At 53.3% G+C, this 23673-nt stretch overlaps 2 protein-coding genes across 2 annotated transcripts in view; both read left to right on the plus strand.

The window, feature by feature from the left end:
• Positions 1–4482: 4482 nt before the first annotated feature.
• Positions 4483–22391, plus strand: LOC128827277 (interferon-inducible GTPase 5-like). The gene is made up of 2 exons (XM_054011129.1): positions 4483–4571; positions 20726–22391. Exons 1-2 carry the CDS (start codon positions 4556–4558, stop codon positions 21943–21945), a joined length of 1236 nt encoding a protein of 411 aa, XP_053867104.1. The 5' UTR covers positions 4483–4555; the 3' UTR covers positions 21946–22391.
• LOC128827276 (interferon-inducible GTPase 5-like) overlaps positions 4548–23673 on the plus strand; it is a 37563-nt gene continuing 18437 nt past the window's right edge. The window contains exon 1 of the mRNA XM_054011128.1: positions 4548–4629. The gene's annotated coding sequence lies outside the window, so the exon portion shown is untranslated. The remainder of the gene's footprint in view (positions 4630–23673) is intronic.

Raw genomic sequence — 23673 nt, forward strand, 5'->3', positions numbered from 1 at the left:
GCCTAAGCAAAAAGAAAAAAACAAAAAAAAAAGCGCCCGAAACAAACTATCGGGACAAATGGCGTTCCGACCATACTTTGGTCGGGACACAGGACAAACTGCTCGATATCGGGACAATCCCGATTTTATCGGGACATCTGGTCACCCTATGTGCATGTGTGCTCTCTCCATATGCTGTCCCAGCCCCGCGCAGACAGTTGGTTCAGCAGACCTCGCTAGTACTACCCAGAAAGAAAGACCACAGGCATGGTTCATTGACAAAGGCACTTGGCCAGGTTTATTGACCTGAAGGCACAGTCCTAGTGCCCTGGCTCCATGGTTATAGGCAGGGACGTCCCTAGCCATTCTGGGGCCTTATGCAGCCCCTACGCGAGGGAGGGGGTATGGGGCCCCAGGCCTTGGGGGGAGGGCTGGCCCCAGGCCTCTGCGGGAGGGGGGCTGGCTTGGGGGGCAGGGGGAACTGCCCCCCCAGCACTCACCGGTGGCACCGCTGGGAGCTGGTGGAGTGGAGCAGGCCGGGGCCAGGTCACTGCACTTCCCACCGCAGGGTCAGGCTTGAGCAGCATGCAGCTGCATAGGGCACAAGGAAATGTGGTGCCCCAAATTTCCTGGTGCCCTACGCAGCTGCGTACTTTGCGTATGGGTAGGGACAGCCCTGGTTACAGGTACATTGACACATTAGTCCCCAATGGCAAGGTGTGACTCAGTCAGCAGCAGGAATCTCTATTGTCCCCTCAGCCACACAAAGGGTTAAGGCGAGGTACCCCGACATTTATAGACTGAGACAAATGACTTACGTTGCACTTTATGTGTTCCATGACATCTGCTTGTTACCTCCCCTTGTAGCTTGCTCCAGGTGTCTCAGGCAAAACATCCCTGTTCATCACTTCTCTCAAACCCTGTTATCTGGTGTTAGGTCAGGATGTACCTGGGCTAATCTTCTGGAGCGGGTTCACACACATGCCCAGTATCCGTTGCTTCTTATGAATGCCTGTGTTCCAGCAACACCAGCAATACCTTTGCCAAGGTCATATAGAACAGTAAACTTGTAAGCATCTGCGTTAATCCATGGCCTGACTTTAGTTCATGGCATGGCCTAAGTTTGCTGACTATGGTACTAGCCACCAGGCCCAGTGCTCCATGCTCTCTTTCGCCTACACCCACAAAAATCAATCAGTTCCCCCTTTGTTTTTATAGGACCCTGCTGCCGCCCCTGCTCTTGATGGCCTTCTGGACTTCTCCGCCTGGAGATGATAACTTATCATTATTGTAATTGTTGGCTGAGTGAAGCGAGGTTCTGCACCTTCCATCAGAACAAGAGCCCCACCTCAGCTCTGCCCATCTTCCCAGTTGAGTTTGACATGGTGACACCCTGAATAACTGGTCTCCAGACAGAGAGAATAGAAATAATAATGGGGGGAAGGAGTCGGGGGGGGGAAATGGGTCCATCTCTTGGTGGGGAGAAGCCCCCTGTTTACACCATGAAGGCACCAATCCAGAGCCCCTAAGTGTGACATTCCCACCATGTGTTACTGGGGTGGCTAAGGGAGGGCACCGCACACAGGAAACGTGCAGCAGTGCTATTTATTTGTGTGAGTTTCCATGTTTTTGTGTATTTGTTCTGCTGTTGGGTGTGAAAGGGCGTCTCCAACCGGTTCTAATCTGTGAAGTTTACTTACCCCTCCCAGGCCTTTCCACACAAAGTGTAATCGTCCCGAAAATAGAAAGTGAAAATAAAATTCCTTTCGTGTGATAGGTAGCAGTGAGTGCGCAGAACTGACTGTCTTGTGGTTGCTTCTATAAAACAAACTGGGACGTGCTACGTTCACTTCTGGCCTTAAACAGATCTATGTAGTTGGCGTCCTCTATAAAGAGAAGAGAGAAAGCGAGAGAGACTCAGAGATAGGAGGGTTTTGTGACCAAACACCTGGAGACTGGCCTGTTTCTCCAAGAAAGCTCAGAAGAACTGAAGCATTTGTGGGCTGACGGTGAGAGATTCTTTTGTGCCTTGTTCAACCATGGGAGCAACCCCAAGGGGAAGGGGATGGACGTGGGCATGTGTGGGTGTGGGGGGGACATGTTCCCCCAATATTTTGGGAAAGGCCTTTTTCCAGCATCTGTTTCTTATCCAGGTCCTGATCCAAAGCCCACTGACATCAATGGGAGTCTCATAAAGTACCAAAACTTGGGTCCTGGCAGGCTGAAGAGGTACTCCTGATAAAAGCAACAGAACACGTATGGAGCTCAGTGGGAAAGACAAATCTATCCTGACTAGATTGTATTCTCTGTCCCCCACCCCACCGCTCAGGAGGCAATGGTGTCTCTGGCTGTAATTCATAATGTGGGAACATTTTGTGGTCAGTTAGCAAAGTTACCCGTATTCCTGGCCAGGAAGGTGAAATCACTTCCTGGGACTAGGGAACAGGAATGCCAGGCTCATCTGACTGTTGTGAACATACATAAGGACAAGTTGGACCTTACTGCCAATCTCTAAATAGACAAAATAGAGTCAAATAAGGTGAAACTCTTACAGGAACCAAACAGTACCATAGAACCTCTACAGATAGAAATTCCACGTTTGAATAATAAGAGTACAGCAGTAGGGATATATTACTGACTACCTGAGCAGGATGTGATAGTGATTGTGAAATGCTCAGGGAGACTAGACAAGCTGCAAAACCCGAAAATGCAGCAATAATGGGGGATTTCAGCTATCCTCATATTGACTTGGTAAATGGCATCTCAGGGCAAGATGCAGAGATAAAATTTCTAGACCCCATAAATGAGTGTTTCTTGGGGCAAATAGTCCTGGAACCCACAAGGGGAGAGGCAATTCCTGATTTAGTCCTAAGTAAAGCACAGGATCTATTCGAAGAGGTGAATACAGCTGGGTATGGATATTGTACGCAGGGCCATGAATGCTAACGAAATTGGGGGTTGGGGAGCAGGAGGGGGTGAGGGATCCGGCTGGGGGTGCAGGCTCTGGGGTGGAGCTGGGCATGAGGGGTTGAGGGTGCAGGAGGGTGCTTCAGGCTGGAACCAAGGGGTTTGGAGGGCAGGAGGGGGATCAAGGCTGGGGCAGGGGGTTGGAGTGCAGGAGGGGGTCAGAGGTGCAGGCTCCGGGCGGCACTTACCTCAAGCAGCTCCCAGAAGGAGTGCATGTCCCCCCTCTGGCTCCTACACGGAGGTGTGACCAGGCGGCCAGGCTGCCCTGTCCGCAGGTGCCACCCCTGCAGCTCCCATTGGCCACGGTTCCTGGCCAATGGGAGCTGCAGGGGCGACGCTGGAGGCAGGGGCAGTGTGCGGAGCCCCTTGGCTACCCCTACGCATAGGAGCCGGAGGCGGGACATGCCACTGCTTCCGGGAGCTGCACGGAGCGGGGCAAGCCCACGACCCCGCTCCCCGGCAGGAGCTGGATGGCTGAATTAAAAAGTCTGGAGGGCCGGATGTGGCCCCCGGGCCATAGTTTGCTCACCCCTGATGTAACCTCTCACTGAAATCAGCCCCTGTCGCAGACGACTTGAAGGTAGCTAATGAAAAACTGATTTTTTTAAAAGGCTCCAGAGTTGATCCTGGCAATTACAGGCCAGTTAGCCTAATTTCCGCAATGAGCAAATTGGTAGAAACTGTAATAAAGACACATAGAGGAACATCATTTGATGGGGAAGAGTCAACGTGGCTTTTGTAAAGGAAATCATGCCTCCCCAATCTACTAGAATTCGCTGAAGGTGTCAACAAGCATGTGGAAAAAGGTGATCCAGTCAATATAGTCTAAACGGTGTGACACTGCATCCCATATTATTCATAGTGATATTATTATAATAGTGTTCTAGCATAATTATGATGCATTTTATGCAAGATACATCATGAGGTGTCAATGGAAAAGTTATGATTTGCTTAATATGATTATCCTATTTGTATGCATGTATCATTTTTGTATCTGAAGTTATTATTGACTATGTATCTGTATTTCAAATGTAGTTACACCTGGGTAACACCCACTAGACAAGATGTTTTCAGTCTAGATAGTGGGTGGGGAAGGGCCTATTCAGGGTAATGGACCATTAGGAAAGCACAATAGGCCTTAGGAGAAGCTTAGTTCCCACCTGGGTAGGGTGACCAGATGTCCCGATTTTATAGGGACAGTCCCGATTTTTGGGTCTTTTTCTTCTATAGGCTCCTATTACCCCCCACTTGCTGTCCCGATTTTTCCCACTTGCTGTCTGGTCACCCTACACCTGGGAAGCCTTCCTGAGAACACTACGGACAGCCTCCGAATAATGTCTGCTAGGACTCTACAAGGACATGTGATGGCTCCATCTTAGGATGTCAGTATTTTTCCATAGACTGGTCTGGGAACCGAGCTTTGGGAACAAAAGGTTTCCGCCATATGCAAAATCTATATAAGGCAGGAAGTGACATCATCTGTTGTTCTTCACTCCCCACACAGGGAAACACCTGAGGAACAGAGACTGAACTCCTGGAAACACCTGAGGAACAGAGACTGAACTGGGGGAAGTGCTGGACCCAGGCTATAGGGATTTCTAGCCTGTGAATGGAACACCTGGGATGTAAGCAAGTGCAGCTTGCCCCTTAAGAATCAACAGCCTGTTTGCATCATCTCTTAGGGTGAGAATCTGCTACTCATATCCAATCTATTTAGTATATTAAGCTTAGTTTGCATTTTTTTTATTTGCTAGGTAATCTACTTTGATCTGTTTGCTATTCCTTATAATCACTTAACATCTAACTTTTGTAGCTAAAAAAACTTGGTTTTGCTTTATTTGAACCAGGGAGTTGGAGTGAAGTGTGTGGGACTCATAACTGAGGGGCAAAGGCTGTTGCATATTCCTCTCCACATTGAGGAAGGGTGCGAATTTCATGAGCTTATGTTGTGCAGTTCCCTGTTTTAGGGTTACCATACGTCCGGATTTTCCCGGACATGTCCGGCTTTTTGGGACTCAAATCCCCATCCGGGGGGAAATCCCAAAAAGCCGAACATGTCCAGGAAAATCCAGCGCCGCTGGGTGCTGGGCCGGGCCAGGGCCGGCGGTGCTGGGCCGGGGGCCGGGCCCGGTGGCTGGGCCAGGGGCCGGGCCAGGCCCGGCGGTGCTGGGCCGGGGGCCGGGGCCGCTGGGCTGGGGGCCGGGGGTGCTGGGCTGAGGGCCGGGGCCGGCGGTGCTGGGCCGGGGGCCGGGGGTGCTGGGCCGGGGCCGGGGGTGCTGGGCCGGGGGCCGGGGCCGGCAGTGCTGGGCCGGGGCCGGGGGTGCTGGGCCGGGGCCCGGGCCAGGGACCGGGGCCGCGCTGGGCCGCGGGCTGGGGCCAGGCACCGGCGGTGCTGGCCTGGGGGTGCTCGGCCGTGGCCTGGCCCGGGGGCCGGCACCCCAGGGCCCGGGCCGAGCCAGGCTGGAGACGCTGGGGCCGGGGCCAGGGCCAGGGCCGGCTGCAGGAGGGGGCCAGACTGGGCCGCGCCTCCTCCCCCCACCCTCCCCCAGCTTACCTGCTGCCTGCTTCAGGCTTCCCGCAAATCAAATGTTCATGGGAAGCAGGGGAGGGGGCGGAGTTGGGGCGGGGACTTTGGGAAAGGGGTGGAGTTGGGGCGGGGCGGGGGTGGGGCTGGGGGCAGGGCCGGGGCCCCGTGGAGTGTCCTCTTTTTGGACACTCAAAATATGGTAACCCTACCTGTTTAGCACAAGATGGTATAATTTTGGGTTTATACTCCTGGGAGCTGGGAGTTCCCTTAGCTGTAGCCTTCCCATGCAGGGGTTGGTCAGAGAGTCTGCATGTAACTGCAGCTGGGTGGGTCCGTACCTGTGTGAATGCTGGTGAAAGTGAAGGATGAAGGGCTTTGCAGCTTGTCACAGCAGCACAGTGCAAGAAGGAGCCCAGGCTGGTGGGTCAGGGGGGCGCAGCGGTACCCCAGTTCCAGATGGCACCCCAGGGGGAACCCATCACACATGGATTTTCAGAGAGCCTTGACAAGGACCCGCCCTACAGTCTCTGAAGGAAAATCGGGAATTACTGGCTAGGCAGCCGTACTGCTAAAAGGGATCTGGAGGTTATACTGCCGTGGTTTTCAAACTTTTTTTCTAGTTACCCAGTTGAAGAAAATTGTTGATGCCCGCGACCCAACGGACCTGGGGATGAGGGGTTTGGGGTGTGGGAGGATCTCAGGGCTGGGGCAGAGGGTTGGGGTGCCGGGTGGGGCCAGGAATGAGGGGTTCAGGGTGTTGGAGGGGGCTCAGGGCTTGGGCAGGGAGTTGGGGTGCAGGAGGGGTTCAGGGCTCTGGACTGGGGGTGCAGGCTCTGGGGTGGGGCTGTGGATGAGTGGTTTGGGGTGCAGGAAGGGGCTCCAGGTTTGGAGAGGGTCAGGGCTGGGGCAGGGGATTGGGGCATGGGGTTGGGGCTCCCAGTCAGCGGCGCAGCAGGGGTGCTAAGGTAGGCTTCCTGCCTCCTGGCACCGCGGACCGTGCTGTGCCCCGGAAGCGGCCAGCAGCAGGTCCAGTTCCTAGGTGGAGGTATGCAAGTGGCTCCGTGTGGCTCTCACCCACAGGCACTGCCCAGTTCCCGGCCAATGGGAGTGCAGAGCCAGTGCTCGGGGCAGGGCAGCACATGGAACTCCTCCCCTCAGGGGCGCACAGAGACATGCATGCAGCCGGCTGCTTCCGGGAGCGGTGTGGGGTCACGGCATGCAGACAGCCTGCCTGAACCCTGCTATGCCACTGGCTCCCAGCCTGTGGTAAACGCCTCCCAGCCGGAGCTCACGGTCAGAATCCCCTCCTGCACCAAACTCCCTCCCAGAGCCTGCACCCCTCACCCTCTCCTGCACGCCATCACTATCCACCAGCCTGGAGCCCCCTCCTGCACCCAAACTCCTTCCCAGAAAGAAACGAATATAACAGCTGTTCTAAGGTAAGAAATAGGCTCTTTTGAATTAACTTAACTATATTCTACATGTTTTAAGACTGAAATGTAACCACAGAACGTCTTTATGTTAATTAAAAGGCAAGTCTAGTACAGCGTTAATAGCTTCCATACCATAACTGTGATCATTTTGTTTTACATTGGAAAAAGATTTGTATACAGGGGACCAATGGGGTTATAGTGAAGATACTAAAAAAAGGAACTCTCCGTGATTGTAATAACTGGCATGGTATCACACTTTTATCTGTGCCAAGCAAACTATTGTGTAAGATCATAGTCCAGCGTATATCAGAGGCCGTTGATAGCGTTCTCAGAAAAGAGGAAGCTGGTTTTCAGAAAGGGCGTGTATGCACAGACCAGATCTTCACTCTACGAAACATCATAGAACAGTGCTGAGAATGGCAACGGCAACTCTACATAAACGTCATGGACTTTAAGAAGGCTGTTGATAGCATTCACAGGACCAGCCTATGGTGCTTTCTGTGGGCATATGGAATCCCTCTCCGTATCATCAACATCATCAAAAGCTTCTATTTCAACTTTACATGCAGTGTTGATCACAATGAGCTCAGTTTTGAAGTCAAAACAGGAGTACATCAGGGACGTGTCATGTCTGCAATCCTCTTCAACATTGCCATCGACTGGGTAATGCGATGTACAACAGAAGACATGCCAAGAGGCATTAAATGAACACCCTTCTCATCCCCTGAAGACCTGGACTTCGCAGATGATCTCGCTCTCCTATCATATACCCAACACCATATACAAGACAAAAAACTTGACTCAGTGCATTCAGCCAGCAAATTTGACTGAAAATCAATTGCAATAAGACAGCTATCTGAACTTTAATATTGCCTCCCCATCACCAGTACGGATAGAGGATCATGTTCTCACCAATGTAGAAACATTCACATTCTTGGGGCAGCACCATCAGCCCAGGACAGTGGAACAAGCCAGGACATCTGGAACAGAATCAGTAAAGCCAGGAACACCTTCAGGAGCTTAAATACAGTCTGGAAATCATCAACATAGAACACCAAACCCAAACTCAAGATTTATCAGAGCTGCGTACTTTCAACATTACTTTACAGTGCAGAATGCTGGGGAATAATAAAGTATAACATGGCCAAACTATCTTCATTTCATACAACCTGCCTCAGAAAAATCCTCCGTATCTTTTGGAACAGAACAATCTCAAACCAAGACCTATTCACACAGTGCAGCCAACAGGATATGAGCACCGTTATTGCCAGGAGGCATTGGAGATGGATTGGCCATGTGCTTTGGATAGAAATTGGTTCCATCACCAGAGTAGCAATAAGATGGACACCTGAAGGCAAGCGAAAATGAGGCCGCCCGAAAACAACATGGCGAAGAGATGTGGAAGCCGAGCTGAAAAACCTGGGGCACAGCTGGAAAACCATTGAAAGACTTGCCGGAAACAGACAGGAGTGGAGGAGTTTCGTCGCTGCCCTAAACGCCAGAGGCGTAATGGGAACATGATGATGATGATATTAAGGGCTGTTACAACAACAGTGATCAATTGTTCATGTCCACTGAAGGTAGGACAACTAGTAATGGGATTAATCTGCAGCAAGGAGAATTCGGGTTAGATATTAGGAAAAATTGGATAGTTAAGCTCTGGAATAGTATCAGAGGGGTAGCCGTGTTAGTCTGAATCTGTGAAAAGCAACAGAGGGTCCTGTGGCACCTTTAAGACTAACAGAAGTATTGGGAGCATAAGCTTTCATGGGTAAGAACCTCACTTCTTCAGATGCAAGACTGCATCTGAAGAAGTGAGGTTCTTACCCACGAAAGCTTATGCTCCCAATACTCTGGAATAGGTGATCTAGAGATGTTGTGGAATCCCTGTCACTGGAGGTTTTTAAGAACAGGTTAGATAAACATCTGTCTAGGCTTACTTGATTCTTCTTCGAGGGCTTGCTCATGTCCATTCCAAAGGTAGGTGTGTGCGTGCCATGTACACAGTCACTGGAAAGTTTTTCCCTCGGTGGTATCCGTTGGATAAGATCCGGCACCCACTGGAGTTGCACCCTCATGGCGCCGTGTATAGGGGCCAGCCACCCTCTCAGTTCCCTCTTTCCGCCAGTGACAGTCGCTGGAATGGCTCGTTGCTCTGGAAGTTCTCTCCCCAGTGGACTTTTATCTTTTTCTCTTGTAAATAGTTTTAAAATTTTAGAAGTTAGTTATTACAGAAAGGTAGAAGTAGTTAGGAATAGAATAGGACTCTGCTTAACGGGGTTCTTCCCTGCCTCGGTCTCTGGGGTTTAAGCCACATGAGGCTTGCCACAAGCCTATGCCCATTAGCAACCCCCACTCACTTTGCCTCAAGTGTTTGGGCAAATCCCACCTGCGTGACTGCTGAAGGATTTGTAAAGGTTTCAAACCCCGAACGAAAGGGACCAGAGACTTAAGTTCCTCCTGATGGAGGCAGCTCTTTGCGCTCCCTTGGAGCTGGGTCATCCCAACTCAGCACCGAGTACCTCTGCCTCTTCTCTGAGGGACAGGCACCGCAGTCCAGCCTCTCTGGCATGGAGGAGGGACTCCGCATGGGTGTGCCGGGACTCCCAGCACCACCAACGTTTGTTAGTGCAGAGGAAGTTTGCGTTTGAGAACATGAGGCACAAATCCCGCTCACTGGTACCACATAAGAAACAGCGCAAGATGGACAGGGGGTCACAGGGACACCGGTAGAGTGAGACCTGTGCAGGGCCACTCGGGCTGCACAGCTGCCAGCACGGTACCGTTGACTCTAGCCCCAGGGAGGGAGCCGTTGTGTCCAACGCCTTTGGACTCTCCTCCAAGGGAGAGCCACAGGAGTGCAGGACTGGTGCTTCCATCTATGACAGAGGCATTCCAGGCACCGGGGGACCTGATGTTCTTACCGGTACTGCCATTGCCGACTAGGCATGAGCTTGCACCGGAGGCAAGGGCTACTAGAGCATTGAGAAATGCCCCAAGTGCTGTTGAAAGAAAAGCCAGTGATGTTGCTAGAGCACCGGTAAACTCCATCTCGGCACCATTCACCAGTACCATCTGGCACCCCTCCCTCCATGGAGTGAATCCTCAGCCTCAGAACCGGAATCCTACACCTCTCCTGGGAGCCAGTAGCAGTCAGACTATTGGTACTGGATGGCAGATGACTGTGCAATGGGCCTTTTGGGCTCCATGGGCTTCTCATCAGGCCTAAGGACCCCAGGCGAGGAGGTCGTACTCAGTAGCATCGGAGAGTAGAGCTCTGCTGCCACCATCTCTTCTAGCCATGAAATCCAGATCCCCAGGGACTGGTATCATGGGACCCATCAGAAGCCAATGGACAGAAGCAAGGCCCAGTACGAATTCTAGGATCCTCTTCCTCCTCACCAGACAAGGTGATTGCGGGTACCTCGATCGCACACACACAGGGTGACCACAGGGCGCACGAAGACTACTAAGAAGGGTGGCCCAAAAGCTGGGGATCCAGGTGGAGGAAATTTTGGAAACCTCCTTTGCCCTGGTGGATATTTTGGCACCTTCAGGCCTCTCACAGGTAGCTCTGCCCTGAATAGTGCCATCTTAGAACCTGTCAAGGCACAGTGGCAGACTCCAGCCTCCTTGCAGCCCATGGCAAAGAGGGTGGGCAGGAAACATTTTGTTCCACCAAAGGAGTTTGAGTACCTGTATATCCATCCCCCTCCAGGGTCACTGGTAGTCTTAGCTATGAATGAGCAAGAAAGGCAGGGGCAGCAGGGACCTACCCCTAAGGCTAAGGATACCAAGAAGCTGGACCTCTTTGGCAGGAAGATCTCTGCCACAGCAGGGCTTCAGTTTAGTATTGCTAATCAGCAGGTGCTCCTTATCCGAGACTTTAACTCCTGGGGCAGAATGACTACATTTAAGGAGTTCTTGGCTTTCATTGAGGATGGCAGGGCGGTGGTGAAGGCATCCCTGCAAACTGCTCTAGATGTGGCTAACTCAGCCACATGGACCATGGCTTCGGCTGTGGCTATGAGGAGGTGCTCTTGGCTGCAGGCCTCAGGCCTTCCTCATGAGGTGCAGCAAACAATTCAAGACCTGCCATTTGAGGGCACATCATTGTTTTCTGAACAAACAGACTCCAAACTCCACAGCTTGAAGGACTCCAGGGTCATGCTGAAGTCCCTGGGACTACATACCCTGGCCCCGTTGAGAAAACATTTCACACCACAGCCTTTGCCTCGGTTCTACCAGTCTCAGCCAAGGCAGGACTATATTAGGAGGCGGGATGGCAGCTCCAAGAGGAAGCCTCCTCCCCAACACTCATTGACCCATAGATCTGGGCCTGCCAGACAAACCGCTGGCCCCAAGGCCTTTTGAGGATGTGCCCGAGGAAGGTGTATCAGAACAATGTCTGGATTCAACTTCACCTATTTTTGTGGATTGGCTATCCCACTTCTATCAGGCATGGGCCCATAATACTTCAGATCGCTGGGTGTTACACATGACAGGACTGGGATATACTCTGGAATTCAGTTCTCACCCTCCTTCCCACCCTCCCTCCCCTTCCCTCTTCAGGAACGCTTCTCATGAACAACTCCTAGTTCAGGAGGTGTGGACTCTCCTACAAATGGGAGCAGTAGAGGAGGTTCCTCTGGAATTAATGGGCAGAGGGTTTTACGCCTGATATTTCCTAATCCCCCAAGGCCAAAGGTGGTCTCAGACCAATCCTGGACCTGGGAAACCTCAACAAATTCATGAAGAAGCTGAAGTTCCTAATGGTCTCTTTGGCCTCCATTATCTCCTCTTTGGATCCAGGGGACTGGTATGCCACCCTTGAGGTGAAGGACACGTACTTTCACATTTCATTTCTCCAAGGCCACAAGAGATTCCTCCGGTTCGTTGTGGGACAAGTACACTGTCAGTTCACGGTACTGCCATTCAGCCTGTCAGCAGCCCCTCGGGTCTTCACAAAGTGCATGTCAGTGGTTGCGGCCTTCCTGAGAAAACAAAGGGTACAGGTGTATTCTAGGGTTACCATACGTCCGGATTTTCCCAGACATGTCCGGCTTTTGGGGGCTCAAATCCCCATCCGGGGGGAAATCCCCAAAAGCCAGACATGTCCGGGAAAATCGGGAGGGACGGAGGGCTCAGCGGTGCTCGGCCGGGGCCTCTGGGGCTGGGGTCGGCGGTGCGGGGCCGGGCCGGGGCTGGTGGTGCTCGGCAGGAGCCGGGGGTGCGGGGCCGGGGCCGGTGCGGTGCCGGGCCGGGGTCGCGGTGCCGTGCCGGGAGCCGGGCGCGCGGGGCCGGGCCCGCGGGGCCGGGAGCCGGGGGCACAGTGCCGAGTGGGGGTCGCGGTGCCGTGCCGGGAGCCGGGGTCATGGTGCCATGCCGGGAGCCGGGTGCGGGGCCGGGCCAGGAGCCGGGGTCGCGTACCGGGCGGGGGGCCGAGCCGGGAGCCGGGGTCGCGGGGCCGGGCCAGGAGCCGGGCCCGCGGGGCCAGGGGCGCGGTGCCGAGCTGGGCCGGGCCGGGAGCCGGGATCGCAGTACCGGGCCGGGAGCCGGGGTCGCGGGGCCGGGAGCGCGGTGCCGGGCCGGGGATGCAGTGCTGGGCCGGGGTCTGGGGTCGCGGGGCCGGCGTCGCAGGGCCGGGCCGGGCCAGGCCGGGAGCCGGGGTCTGGGGTCGCGGGGCCGGGCCGGGCCGGGAGCCAGGCCCGCGGGGCCGGGGGAGGAGCAGGGGGCGGAGCGTTCAGGGGAGGGGGCAGAGTTGGGGCGGGGCTGAGGGTGGGGAAGGGGCGGGGTTGGGGCGGGGCCGGGTCCCCATAGAGTGTCCTCCTTTTTAAAAACTAAAAGATGGTAACCCTATGTATTCCTACTTCGATGACTGGCTGGTCAGATGTCAGTTCAGAGCTCAGGTGGAGGCACATATTCAACTAATACTGTCAACCTTCCAGAGGTTAGGCCTCTTATTAAACACACAGAAGTCAACCCTTGTCCTCACCCAAAGGATAGAGTTTATAGGGGCAGTCCTTGGCAATCTGCATTTTACTCTACTTGTCCTGGAAGGTGGCCTTCCTGGTAGCCTTTACCTCAGCCAGGAGGGTCTCAGAAATCAGGGCCCTTACTTCAGAATCACCATAGACAGTCTTCTCCAAGGGCAGGTCCATCTGTGCCCTCTCCCAGCCTTCCTCCCTAAGTGGTGTTGTAGTTCCACAATAACCAGTCTTCCTCCCAAAGCTACATGCCAATAGCCAGGAACAGAGTCTTCACTTGCTGGATGTCAGGCGCTCTCTGGCCATCTACTTAGAAACGACCAAATAATTTAGGAAGACTACTCGGCTCTTTGTGGTAGTGGCTGATAGGCTGAAGGGCCTCCCAGTTTCTGCCCAAAGAATCTCTTTGTGGATTACTTCTTGTATTTGCTATGATCTGGCGAAAGACCCTGCTTCAGCACAGATGGCACATTCCACAAGGGCACAAGCATCTTCAGCAACATTCGCGGCACAGGTCCCCATCCCGGATATCTGTAGAGTGCCAACGTGGTCTTCAGTCCACACCTTCGCAACCCACTAGGCCATCACACAGCAAGCTAGAGACGATGCTGGATTTGGCAGAGCAGTGCTGCAGTCCGCTTCTCCTTGAACTCTGAACCTACCTCCTGAATCTGCTTGGCAGTCGCCTACAGGGGCATGGACATGAGCAAACACTTGAAGAATTAAAAACTGTTACTAACCTTTCCGTAACCCTTGTTCTTCAAGATGTGCTGCTCATGTCCCTTCCAAAACCCGCCCTCCTACCCCTAAGTCAGAGTTGCTGGCAAGAAGGAACTGAGGGGGTGATGGGGTGGCAGACCCCTATATACTCCAGGGAGCGTCGCAGCCAATCCAACAGATACCACTGAGGGAAAAACCTTCCGGCAACTGTGCACGCAGTGCGCACACGCTACGTGGGAATGGACACGAGCAGCACATCTCAAAGAACAACAGTTACGGAAAGGGTAGTAACCATGTTTTTCTGCCTGGGTGCAGGGGAAGGACTTAATGGCAGTCCAAGGTCCCTTCCATTGGTTCCATGCAAGTCTGTAACTGACTGCACTGGAGCAGCTCTTGATGTCACAAGAGCTTCTCAGACATTTCGTCTGAAATAACAGAGAAAAGTACTCCAGACCACAACCCGGTGAGAAACTTCTAAAAACCAGGCCCGTCGAAAGGAAACTGGAACTGGGTTTGCCCAATACATTGTTAGACATGTCTGTGCAGGAGCCAGCTCTGAAACTGGCAGAAAGCCCCTGGTGTGTTGGGGTGATTCCCAGAAAGGGAGGTGTGGGTAGCGTGTGGCTCACTTGCAGCCACATTGTGCCCTCAGAGCCACACACAACGTGGCTGGCATGAAATGGCTGCAGCATGGACGCGAATTCCCAACATGGAGGCTGAGTTCAACAGCATTCACTTCAGCCTGTCTGCACGTGTGTCGCTGAGCCATGGACGAAACCAAGGGGAGCTCTGAATTACTGGAGCTCAGGGAGAGGGGCCTGTATGGGATCCTAAGGGGGGGGGGAAGCGATGTGGTGAAGGCAGCTCGTCCCCACCTTGAGCCCTTTCATAGAATATCAGGGTTGGAAGGGACCTCAGGAGGTCATCTAGTCCAACCCCCTGCTCAAAGCAGGACCAATCCCCAGACAGATTTTTGCCCCAAATGGCCCTCACAAGGATTGAACTCACAACCCTGGGTTTAGCAGGCCAATGCTCAAACCACTGAGCTATCCCTCTCCCCCTTTCTTTTTTTATTAATTAAAAAAAATATTGTAAAAATTTAGCAGGATTAATCCCCAGACAGATTTTTGCCCCAGACCCCAAAATGGCCCCCTCAGGGATTGAACTCATAACCCTGGGTTTAGCAGGCCAGTGCTCAAATCACTGAGCTATCCCTCCCCCGACAGAACAAGCCTTGTACTCATAGATGTGGAGGGGACAATCTGGGCCACATGAGGGGGTGGTTGGGAAGCTCTTGGCAGCTTTTTTCACAGTCATGATGTCAATGAATTCAAAGTCTATTGTGACTCTTGGCAACCAGCAGAGACTCCTCTAAACTTGAGCGGCTGGACTGTTATAGGCTTCTGTGCAGTTCCTTGAACGCTCTTGTTTCTATCTCTTTGGAAGCAAGGAGTGGAATGGACTCTGACTGGAGATCTCAGGGCACAGCGTCAGGTTCCTCACCCCGCAGTCTGTGGCCAATTTGGTGTCAGACACGAGGAGATATCGGCAAGAATGTGGTCAGACTTACCATATTGCAGTGACCCTCCCCAGACGCAGTCTCTCTCCCAGCCCTTGACAAACTCTTCTCCCTACCCGACTGGAGAAACATTCACATTCTCTCACCCTTGAATCTTTGAACTTCCCGCAGCCTGGCCAAACCAAGCAAACTGACTGGCCCTGGTTACTTCTGCCTTGCACCACCGTGTTTGCCTGTCTTCAGAGTAGATGCCTCTTCTGATTGTAGGGCTCAGAACCAGCCTTAATCCCCAGCCAGGCCCAGCAGCATGTACGTGGCGATATAGTTTTTGGAAGTCATGCAGTGCTGGGGTACATTAAACCCCTGGGGTGCCAGTCATGTGCCAGGTTTACCGTGACTTGGACGCAAGCACTGTTGGTGGGTTCAGGAGCTAGATCGTGTAGGTGCTGCTAACCCTGGTGGGTCCCAATAACCTCTCAGACCCATGGCTCAGGGGAGTTTCTGAGGACTGGCAGGAAAGGGGAAGGTTGCAGGTACCCCAGGTACAGAGGGTAACAGCTACAGTTCAAAGGGAACGAAAGCAGGCCCTGGGGGCCATCCAGTCAAGAAGCAGGGATCTTCAGGCTCAGTGCCTGGGGTAGGGTTACCATTCGTCCGGATTCTCACGGACATGTCCGGATTTTTTGAGTTAAAAATAGCGTCCGGGGGGAATTTGTAAATGTCCGGATTTCCCCCTGTCATAGAAATTTCTGTCCGTTCCAGCTGAGGAATAAGGAGAGACAGATACAGATAGTCAAGCAAGGAGCCCCGGGAGGGGTGATCTGTTTATTTCAATTGCAATTGGGTTCGAGCTCATAAGTCAGCAAGAACAAAGAAAACACTTACACCAAAGCATTATATGCAGTTGCTTATGATAATCTATCGCTCTATGATTGGTCAAAATTTGCTATCATTACCATACATAATTAGCAAGTTACATATATCTGCCCCTCTGGTGACCCCTTATTGTTCATTTACTTGCCCCCTCCTTGCTTATTTTGCAAACTAAGTGGTTAGTTATCTATAGGATACAGGCACAGGGAGTTCCATTGTCTATAGGTTTGGAGTTTGGCTACATTTCCTCTCGAAGGAACTTCCTGAGTTAAGACAACCTATAACTGACACTGCATGTTTCCCACGTGTACGTGACAAATTTGCCTCCTGGCCGTTAAGTAGAATAATTCTATATCACCCCCCATGCAGAGCACGCGCGGCTGACAGGGCAGCCGGCCGGATTGTGCCACTCGCACGGGCCTCAGCCAGAGCCCCTCCTCCGCTTCCCCCTCCTCTCCCCTGCAGCTTAAAATCACTCCCCTCCTCTCTCTCCCTCCCCCTCCCCCCCCCCACATTCGCAGATTGCCGGCCGTTTGCATCGGGCCTCCGGCGGTCTGGAGCTCCTCCCCCTGCTCCCCCTCCCCTGCTGCCCAGCGTGCCACACGGTAAGGGAGTCAGGGGGTCAGAGAAGGGGCAGGGAGGTTCTGGAGGGGGCAGTCAAGAGACAGGGAGCAGGGTTGGATGGGTTGGGAGTTCGGGGGGGATGGAGGTGTGGATAAGGTTTTGGGCAGTCAGGGTACAGGTATGGGGTAAGGTCCTAGGGGGGCAGTTAGGGTGGGGGCGGTCTCAAGAGGGGGCAGTCAGGGGAAAAGGAACAGGGAGGCTTAGGTAGGGGGTAGGGTTCTGGAGGGCAGTTAGGAGCAGGGGTCCCAGGATGGGGCAGTCAGGGGACAAGGGGGGGGGGTTGGGAGTTCTGGAGGCGGGGCTGGCAGAGATGGGAAGAGGGATCAGAGCAGTCAGGGGACAGGGAGCAGAGGGGTTTAGATGGGCCGGTAGTTCTGGGGGGGGGCTGTCAGGGGGTGGGGAGTGGTTGGATGGGGCGTGGGAGTCCCGGGGGTCTGGCGGGGGCAGGGGTGTGGAGAAGAGTCAGAACAGTCAGGGGACAGGTAGGGAGTGGGTTCCTAGGGAGGCAGTTAGGGTGAGGGGGGTCTCAGGAGGGGGCAGTCGGGGACAAGGAGAAGGGAGGCTTAGATAGGGGGTGGAGTCCCGGGGGTGGTTAGGGGCAGGGGATGAGGAGCAGGGGGGTTGTATGGGTTGGGGGTTCTGTGTGGGGCAGTCAGAGGGTGGGAAGTGGGAGGGAGTGGCTAGGGGATGGGGGTACCCCCCCCAATGGAGTGTCCTCTTTTTTGAAAGTTCAGATATGGTAACCCTAGAGGTGGTGATATCCTACTGGAGGCCCTAACAGGAATATTTTGCCTCCCTGACTCCTCACCCAACCCCTCAAAATACAAATTGCTTTATTTTTAGAGATAAAAAAATATACCACCATCATACATCCTGATACTCTTGTTAAATACCCTACGTTAATTAAGATGAACAGTTTTTTTGAGGGGGTAATACTAAAATGGGGGCCCCTTGAGCTGCTTGGGGCCCTAAGCACTTGTTTAGTCTGTTTTTGACTATCCCCACCACCGCTTGGCTAGCCCGGATCTCAGGGTATGTCTACACTGCACACACCTTACAGTGGCATGTAAAGTAACAGAACACTGCACACGCCCCAGCACACGTATCAATAACAATGTAGATGGCTACGCATGGCTTAGGTGAGCAAAGACAGGCCTGAACTCCTAGGACATATCAGGTCTACGTTGCTTTTTTTTGCAGTATAGTGTCACATTGCCTCCCTGCCCACAGTGTGGATGCAGCCGGCTTTTCACTGCCATGTGTAACTACACATACCTTACATGCTACTGCAAGTGGTGTGCAGTGTAGACATAAAGATATACTGGGAAAGGAGGAGGAGCTATCTAGAAGATCCTGACCATGGGCGGTGCATGACCCTCTGGCTTGGGGAAGCTAGCCCCCCAGCCCACCCCTTCTGCCTGAGGCCCTGCCCCTTCTGCACCCACTGGAGCCCAACCCCCACTGTGGCTGCTGGCCTCTGCCCAGTGCCCCCAGCCACTCCACACGGTGGCCACTGGCCCCTGCCCCAGGGTAGCGCTCCCAGCCCCTGGAGCGCCTGAGAGACAGGTGACGTGGCCCCAGCCTCCCTAGGCCTCCCTGGGCCACACTGCCCGGCCTGACCCCTGGCCGGCCGGCCCCCCTGCCCATGAAGCCCCCCTCCCAGCCAAGCCACCAGCCCCAGCACTGAGCAGGCGGCACGGCCAGAGCCCCCCCAGCCCCCAGCGCTGGGCGGTCGGAGCAGCTCCAGTGCTGGGAGGACAGGTGTTGTGGCGTGGCCCCAGGGGTGCACCACCGCCCCCAGCCTGCCTGCCCCAGCCTCTGACACAGGAACAGCGGACAGGAGGGGTCTGGAGGTGGAGCATGGGTGGGGCCACGTCAGGCAGTTTGGGAAGGCAGAGCCTTCCCGTATCTACGATACCCGCTGTCCATGATCCTGAAGGAGATCTAGACGACCTTCTGGCCCCACACACAGGTATTCCCCCCATGCATAGGGAGCTGGGGACTGCCTCTTGAACCAGTTTTTTGGCAGGGGCTTTAGATCCCTCAAACCAAAGCCCCATGCACCAGGTGGGGAGAAGTGGGCTATCCCCCACCCTGTGCCTGGAACCCATGGCTCATTCACTGCGTCTCTCTGTAGGTCTGTCTCTGCTCCAGGAGGCATCAATCCAGCAGCAGCACAGGCCAGCCTAAAGGGTTAATATTGGTCTGTCAATCACCTTATTTACCTTCCTGATTGGCTAAATCTGTCTTGAGTTTGCAAGGCCTTTGCCACTTAATAAGATCTTGCTAGGCAGGATTGCAATAGGAGTGGGCCTGCCTCTGGATTTTTCCATTGGTGCATATTTGGGAGTGGCCACATTCGGTGTTGCCAGTAGAGAAACCTCCCTTTTCCTGGCTCTGTGACTCAGCTTGGAGCTGATGTCAATTGGCTGCTCTGCTGAATTTTTGATTGGCAAGTGTAGGGTTACCATACGTCCGGATTTTCCCAGACATGTCCGGCTTTTGGGGGCTCAAATCCCCGTCCGGGGGGAAATCCCCAAAAGCCGGGCATGTCCGGGAAAATCGGGAGGGCTGGGTGGTGCTCGGCCGGGGCCGGCGGTGCGGGGCCGGTGGCATGGTGCCGGGCCGGGAACTAGGGGCGCAGTGCAGGGCGCGGGGCCGGACGGGGAGCCGGGAGCGCGGTGCCGGGCCGGGGTCCGGGCTGGGAGCCGGTCAGCCGGGCCGGCGGGGAGCCGGGCCGGCGGGGAGCCGGTCAGCCGGGCCGGCGGGGAGCCGGTCAGCCGGGCCCGCGGGGAGCTGGTCAGCCGGGCCCGCGGGGAGCCGGGCCGGCGGGGAGCCGGTCAGCCGGGCCCGCGGGGAGCCGGGCCGGCGGGGAGCCGGTCAGCCGGGCCGGCGGGGAGCCGGGCCCGCGGGGAGCCGGGCCCGCGGGGAGCCGGGCCGGCGGGGAGCCGGGGAGCCGGGAGCCGGGGAGCCGGGCCGGCGGGGAGCCGGGCCGGCGGGGAGCCGGGGAGCCGGGCCGGCGGGGAGCCGGGCTGGCGGGCCCGCGGGGAGCCGGGCCCGCGGGGAGCCGGGGAGCCGGGCCCGTGGGGAGCCGGGCCGGCGGGCCCGCGGGGAGCCGGGCTGGCGGGGAGCAGGTCAGCCGGGCCCGCGGGGAGCCGGTCAGCCGGGCCGGCGGGCCCGCGGGGAGCCCGGGGGTGCGCCGGGCCGCCGGGGGCCGGCAGTGCTGGGCGGGCCGGGGGTGGTCGGCCGGGGCCGGCACCCCAGGGCCCGAGCCGACCCAGGCTGGAGCCGCCGGGGGGCCAGCCTGGGCCGCGCCTCCTCCCCCCCACACCTCCCTTACCTGCTTCAGGCTTCCCGCGAATCAAATGTTCGCGGGAAGCAGGGGAGGGGGCGGAGACTTTGGGGAGGGGGCGGGGTTGGGGCGGGGGTATGGGCGGGGCTGGGGGCGGGGCCGGGGGCCGTGGAGTGTCCTCCATTTGGAGGCACAGAATATGGTAACCCTAGGCAAGTGAAACCTGTTGCTAGACAGAGCAGCCAGTGTGGGGACTTTGCAATGGCAATGCAGGACTGCTTGGGGCAACTTTAAATTTCGGGCCAGATATGGGACACTTCAGAGGGTTTCCCTGCCTTCTGTGTGGCCCTGCCTCTGCCAGTGCACATCCAGGCTTGATTTCTGTGGGCACAATTGCAGTTGTAGTCCCTTCTTAGAGATCCATCACAGTGGCCAAAAACCTTTCTTAGCAGAGAGCTTCGGTTGGCTGGAGGTGTGCGGGGTGTGAGGTGGTACCTTAACTCTGCATTTCATAGTGTTCAGAGGGTTGCATTTGGCCACTCCCCAAACATAAGGCAGAACTGGGCAGCCTTAATTCTACTTTAACATCATTATTTAGGCAGTGACTAGATAGCAAAATTGATCTGCCTTTGTTGAAAACTCATTCACGTTAAACTGAGATTGGTGAAATTATCCTTTTCACCCCCAGCAAACGACAGTTTCCCATGTGAGCAGGTCATTTGGAATTTAATAATTAATTAATTATTAATAATTAATAATACAGTTAATAATACATTGTTAGAATCTTTCTATTCCTTTTCTAAGATTTTCTGGTAAGACCAGCTGTACCATTGCCAGGAGCTGCCATGGCCGGAAAACTCTCCCGAGAGGAATTGGAAAAGCTGAAGGCTGCTTATGAAACAGGAAACCTCAATGGCGCAGCAGCAAAACTGAAGGAGGAGCTGGAATCATTAGAAAAAATCCCACTGGACATCGCCATCACAGGAGAGTCGGGCTCCGGAAAATCATCCTTCGTCAATGCCATCCGAGGCCTGGGAGATGAAGACGAAGGTGCTGCGAAGACTGGGGTGGTCGAAACAACAAAGGATCCAAAGGGTTATCCACACCCTGTACTCCCCAATGTAACAGTATGGGATCTGCCGGGAATTGGGACACCAAATTTTCAGCCAGGCAGTTACCTCAAACAGGTAAACTTCAGCCGCTATGACTTCTTCATTATCATTGCCTCAGAGCGCTTCACTTCCCACCACATCACACTCGCCCGGGAGATTCACAAGATGGGAAAGAGGTTTTACTACGTGCGCTCCAAAGTGGATGCTGACTTGTACGCAGCTCAGACCCGCCGGCCCAGCACCTACGATGAGGTGCGGATCCTGCAGGAGATCCGGGACAACTGCGTCAAGAACCTGAGGGATGCAGGTGAGGTCTCCCCACGGGTTTTCCTGATCTGCAGCTGGAACTGGGACAAGTATGATTTCCCGCTCTTGCAGGAGACACTGGAGAATGAGCTAGACGCTCAGAAGAGACGTGCTTTCATCCTGGGCCTGCCCAACATCTCGGCAAAGATCCTGGAAAAGAAAAAGGCTGAACTGAAGAAACATATTTGGAAACTGGCCCTTGTGTCATGTGCTATTGCCGTTATTCCTCTTCCCGGTCTCTCATTTGCTTGTGATGTAGCCATCTTGATGGTAAACATGAAACTTTACCTCACTGCCTTTGGCTTGGATGATAATTCCCTTACTAGACTCGCTAAGCAGGTTGGCAAGCCCGTTGCAGAACTGAAGTCTGTAATTAAAACAGTTCCTATGGCCAACTCAATATCAAAAGAGTGGGTAGTGAGTTTTCTGTCTAAATCTGCATGTGCTGCAGTGATGACAGCTGAAGAGGCTTTAGATTTGATACCAATCATTGGTCCTTTCTTATCTGGAGGAGTTTCCTTTGGAACCACCTATTACATGCTGAACAGCTTTCTGAATGATGCTGTCAAAGATGCCCAAAATGTTCTGGCCAAAGCTCTGTCTTAAGCAAAAGGTAAAGAGCACAAATATCCGCAACAAAAGATCCACTGCTACCACCCAGAAAAAAGGCTTAAATCCCATTTCAGTTATGCCAGAATCTCTCAAAGTGGATCAACCAAAACCAGCCCAAATAAAACAAAATTAAAAACAAAGTGAACAAGAGGAGGAGAGAGAAAGAGGCCGGACCAGACTCCTCGGAGTTTTGGTTGGAAATTCTTTTTTCATGGGGTCAAAGATATATTAGTAAAGTGATAAAGCCACCTGAAATTGAGAGAAAGTTCCCTAATCAATGTTCAGCCCCGTACAAGGATAGTTAAGGAAGTGTTAAACTTTCCCATTTCTCTCTCACTAGTGGAAAGTATCTAGTGCAGCAGATTGAATGCAGGAAACCTGTTATTAGATTCCAGCACCAACAGCAATAGATGCTTGCAGCTTCCCTTGATTTTCATAGGCTAAAACCCACTTCATCAGATGCATGGAGTGGAAAATACAGTAGGAAGATAGATATATACACAGAGAACATGAAAAGATGAGTGTTGCCATACCAACTCTAACAAGAGTAATCAATTAAGGTGGGCTATTATCAGCAGGAGAAAAAAAAACTTTTGTAGTGATAATCAGAAGGTGTGAGTAACAGTAGGGGCTAAAAATAGCACGAGGAAATAGTTTTTAGTCTGGACACCCTTAAATTAGGCTTGAATAAAGACTGGGAGTGGATGGGTCATTACACAAACTAAAAACTATTTCCCCATGCTATTTTTCCCCCTACTGTTACTCACACCTTCTTGTTAACTGTTTGAAATGGGCCATCCTGATTATCACTACAAAAGTTTTTTTTTCTTCTGCTCATAACAGCCCACCTTAATTGGTTACTCTTGTTACAGTTGGTATGGCAAAACCCATTTTTTCATGTTCTCTGTGTATATATATCTTCCTACTGTATTTTCCACTGCATGCATCCAATGAAGTGGGTTTTAGCCCATGAAAGCTTATGCCCAAGTAAATGTGCTAGTCTCAAAGGTGCCACAAGTACTCCTCGTTCTTTTTGCTGATACAGACTAACACGGCTACCACTCTGAAACTTGATTTTCATGTTTCCCTTGCCATTAAATGCCAGGTTTGATGGGTTCCACATTGTGGCATTTAGGGACGAGGGCAAAACAAATTAAAATGGAATCGGGCTGTGTGAAGGTCGAAACAAAAACACACGATATATTTTTTCCAACCACAAAGATGACTCTGCCCCACTCCCAATGCTTGTATCCAGCACATCATCTTTGTACTCTGAGAGCATGAGGAATAAACTCTTTAAGAAACTCCTGGATGATTGGAATAACTGGGTCATCATGTCCCTACATTTCTGCAGCCTGGGCAGAGAGTTAACCCTGTAATCATCACTTCATTGTAAACTGAGATAGGTTTGGATGTTCTTAAATCCATTTCAAAGGCATTATGGTGAAAATATCTGAGCTGAAATTATCGCTTCCATGCAGAGCTGTGATTTGAGTTATTGGTTAGGAGTTTATATATTTTTTCTTATTCATTTCTCTGTACCCAGCATCAGATTCCAATGGGGGCTGTATGTGTATCTCTGAACCTGACCCTTTGGATTTACTATATTACATAGTCTATTGCTGTTTATATCAGGTGATCTCTCTCAATTGACTGATTCATCTTGTAGCCTATAGGATTAACCTGCTTGTTTGCGCATATATATATATATATATTCTTATA

The sequence above is a fragment of the Malaclemys terrapin genome, chromosome 21 (assembly GCF_027887155.1).
Source record: "Malaclemys terrapin pileata isolate rMalTer1 chromosome 21, rMalTer1.hap1, whole genome shotgun sequence".
In the NCBI taxonomy this organism is placed as follows: Eukaryota; Metazoa; Chordata; order Testudines; family Emydidae; genus Malaclemys; species Malaclemys terrapin.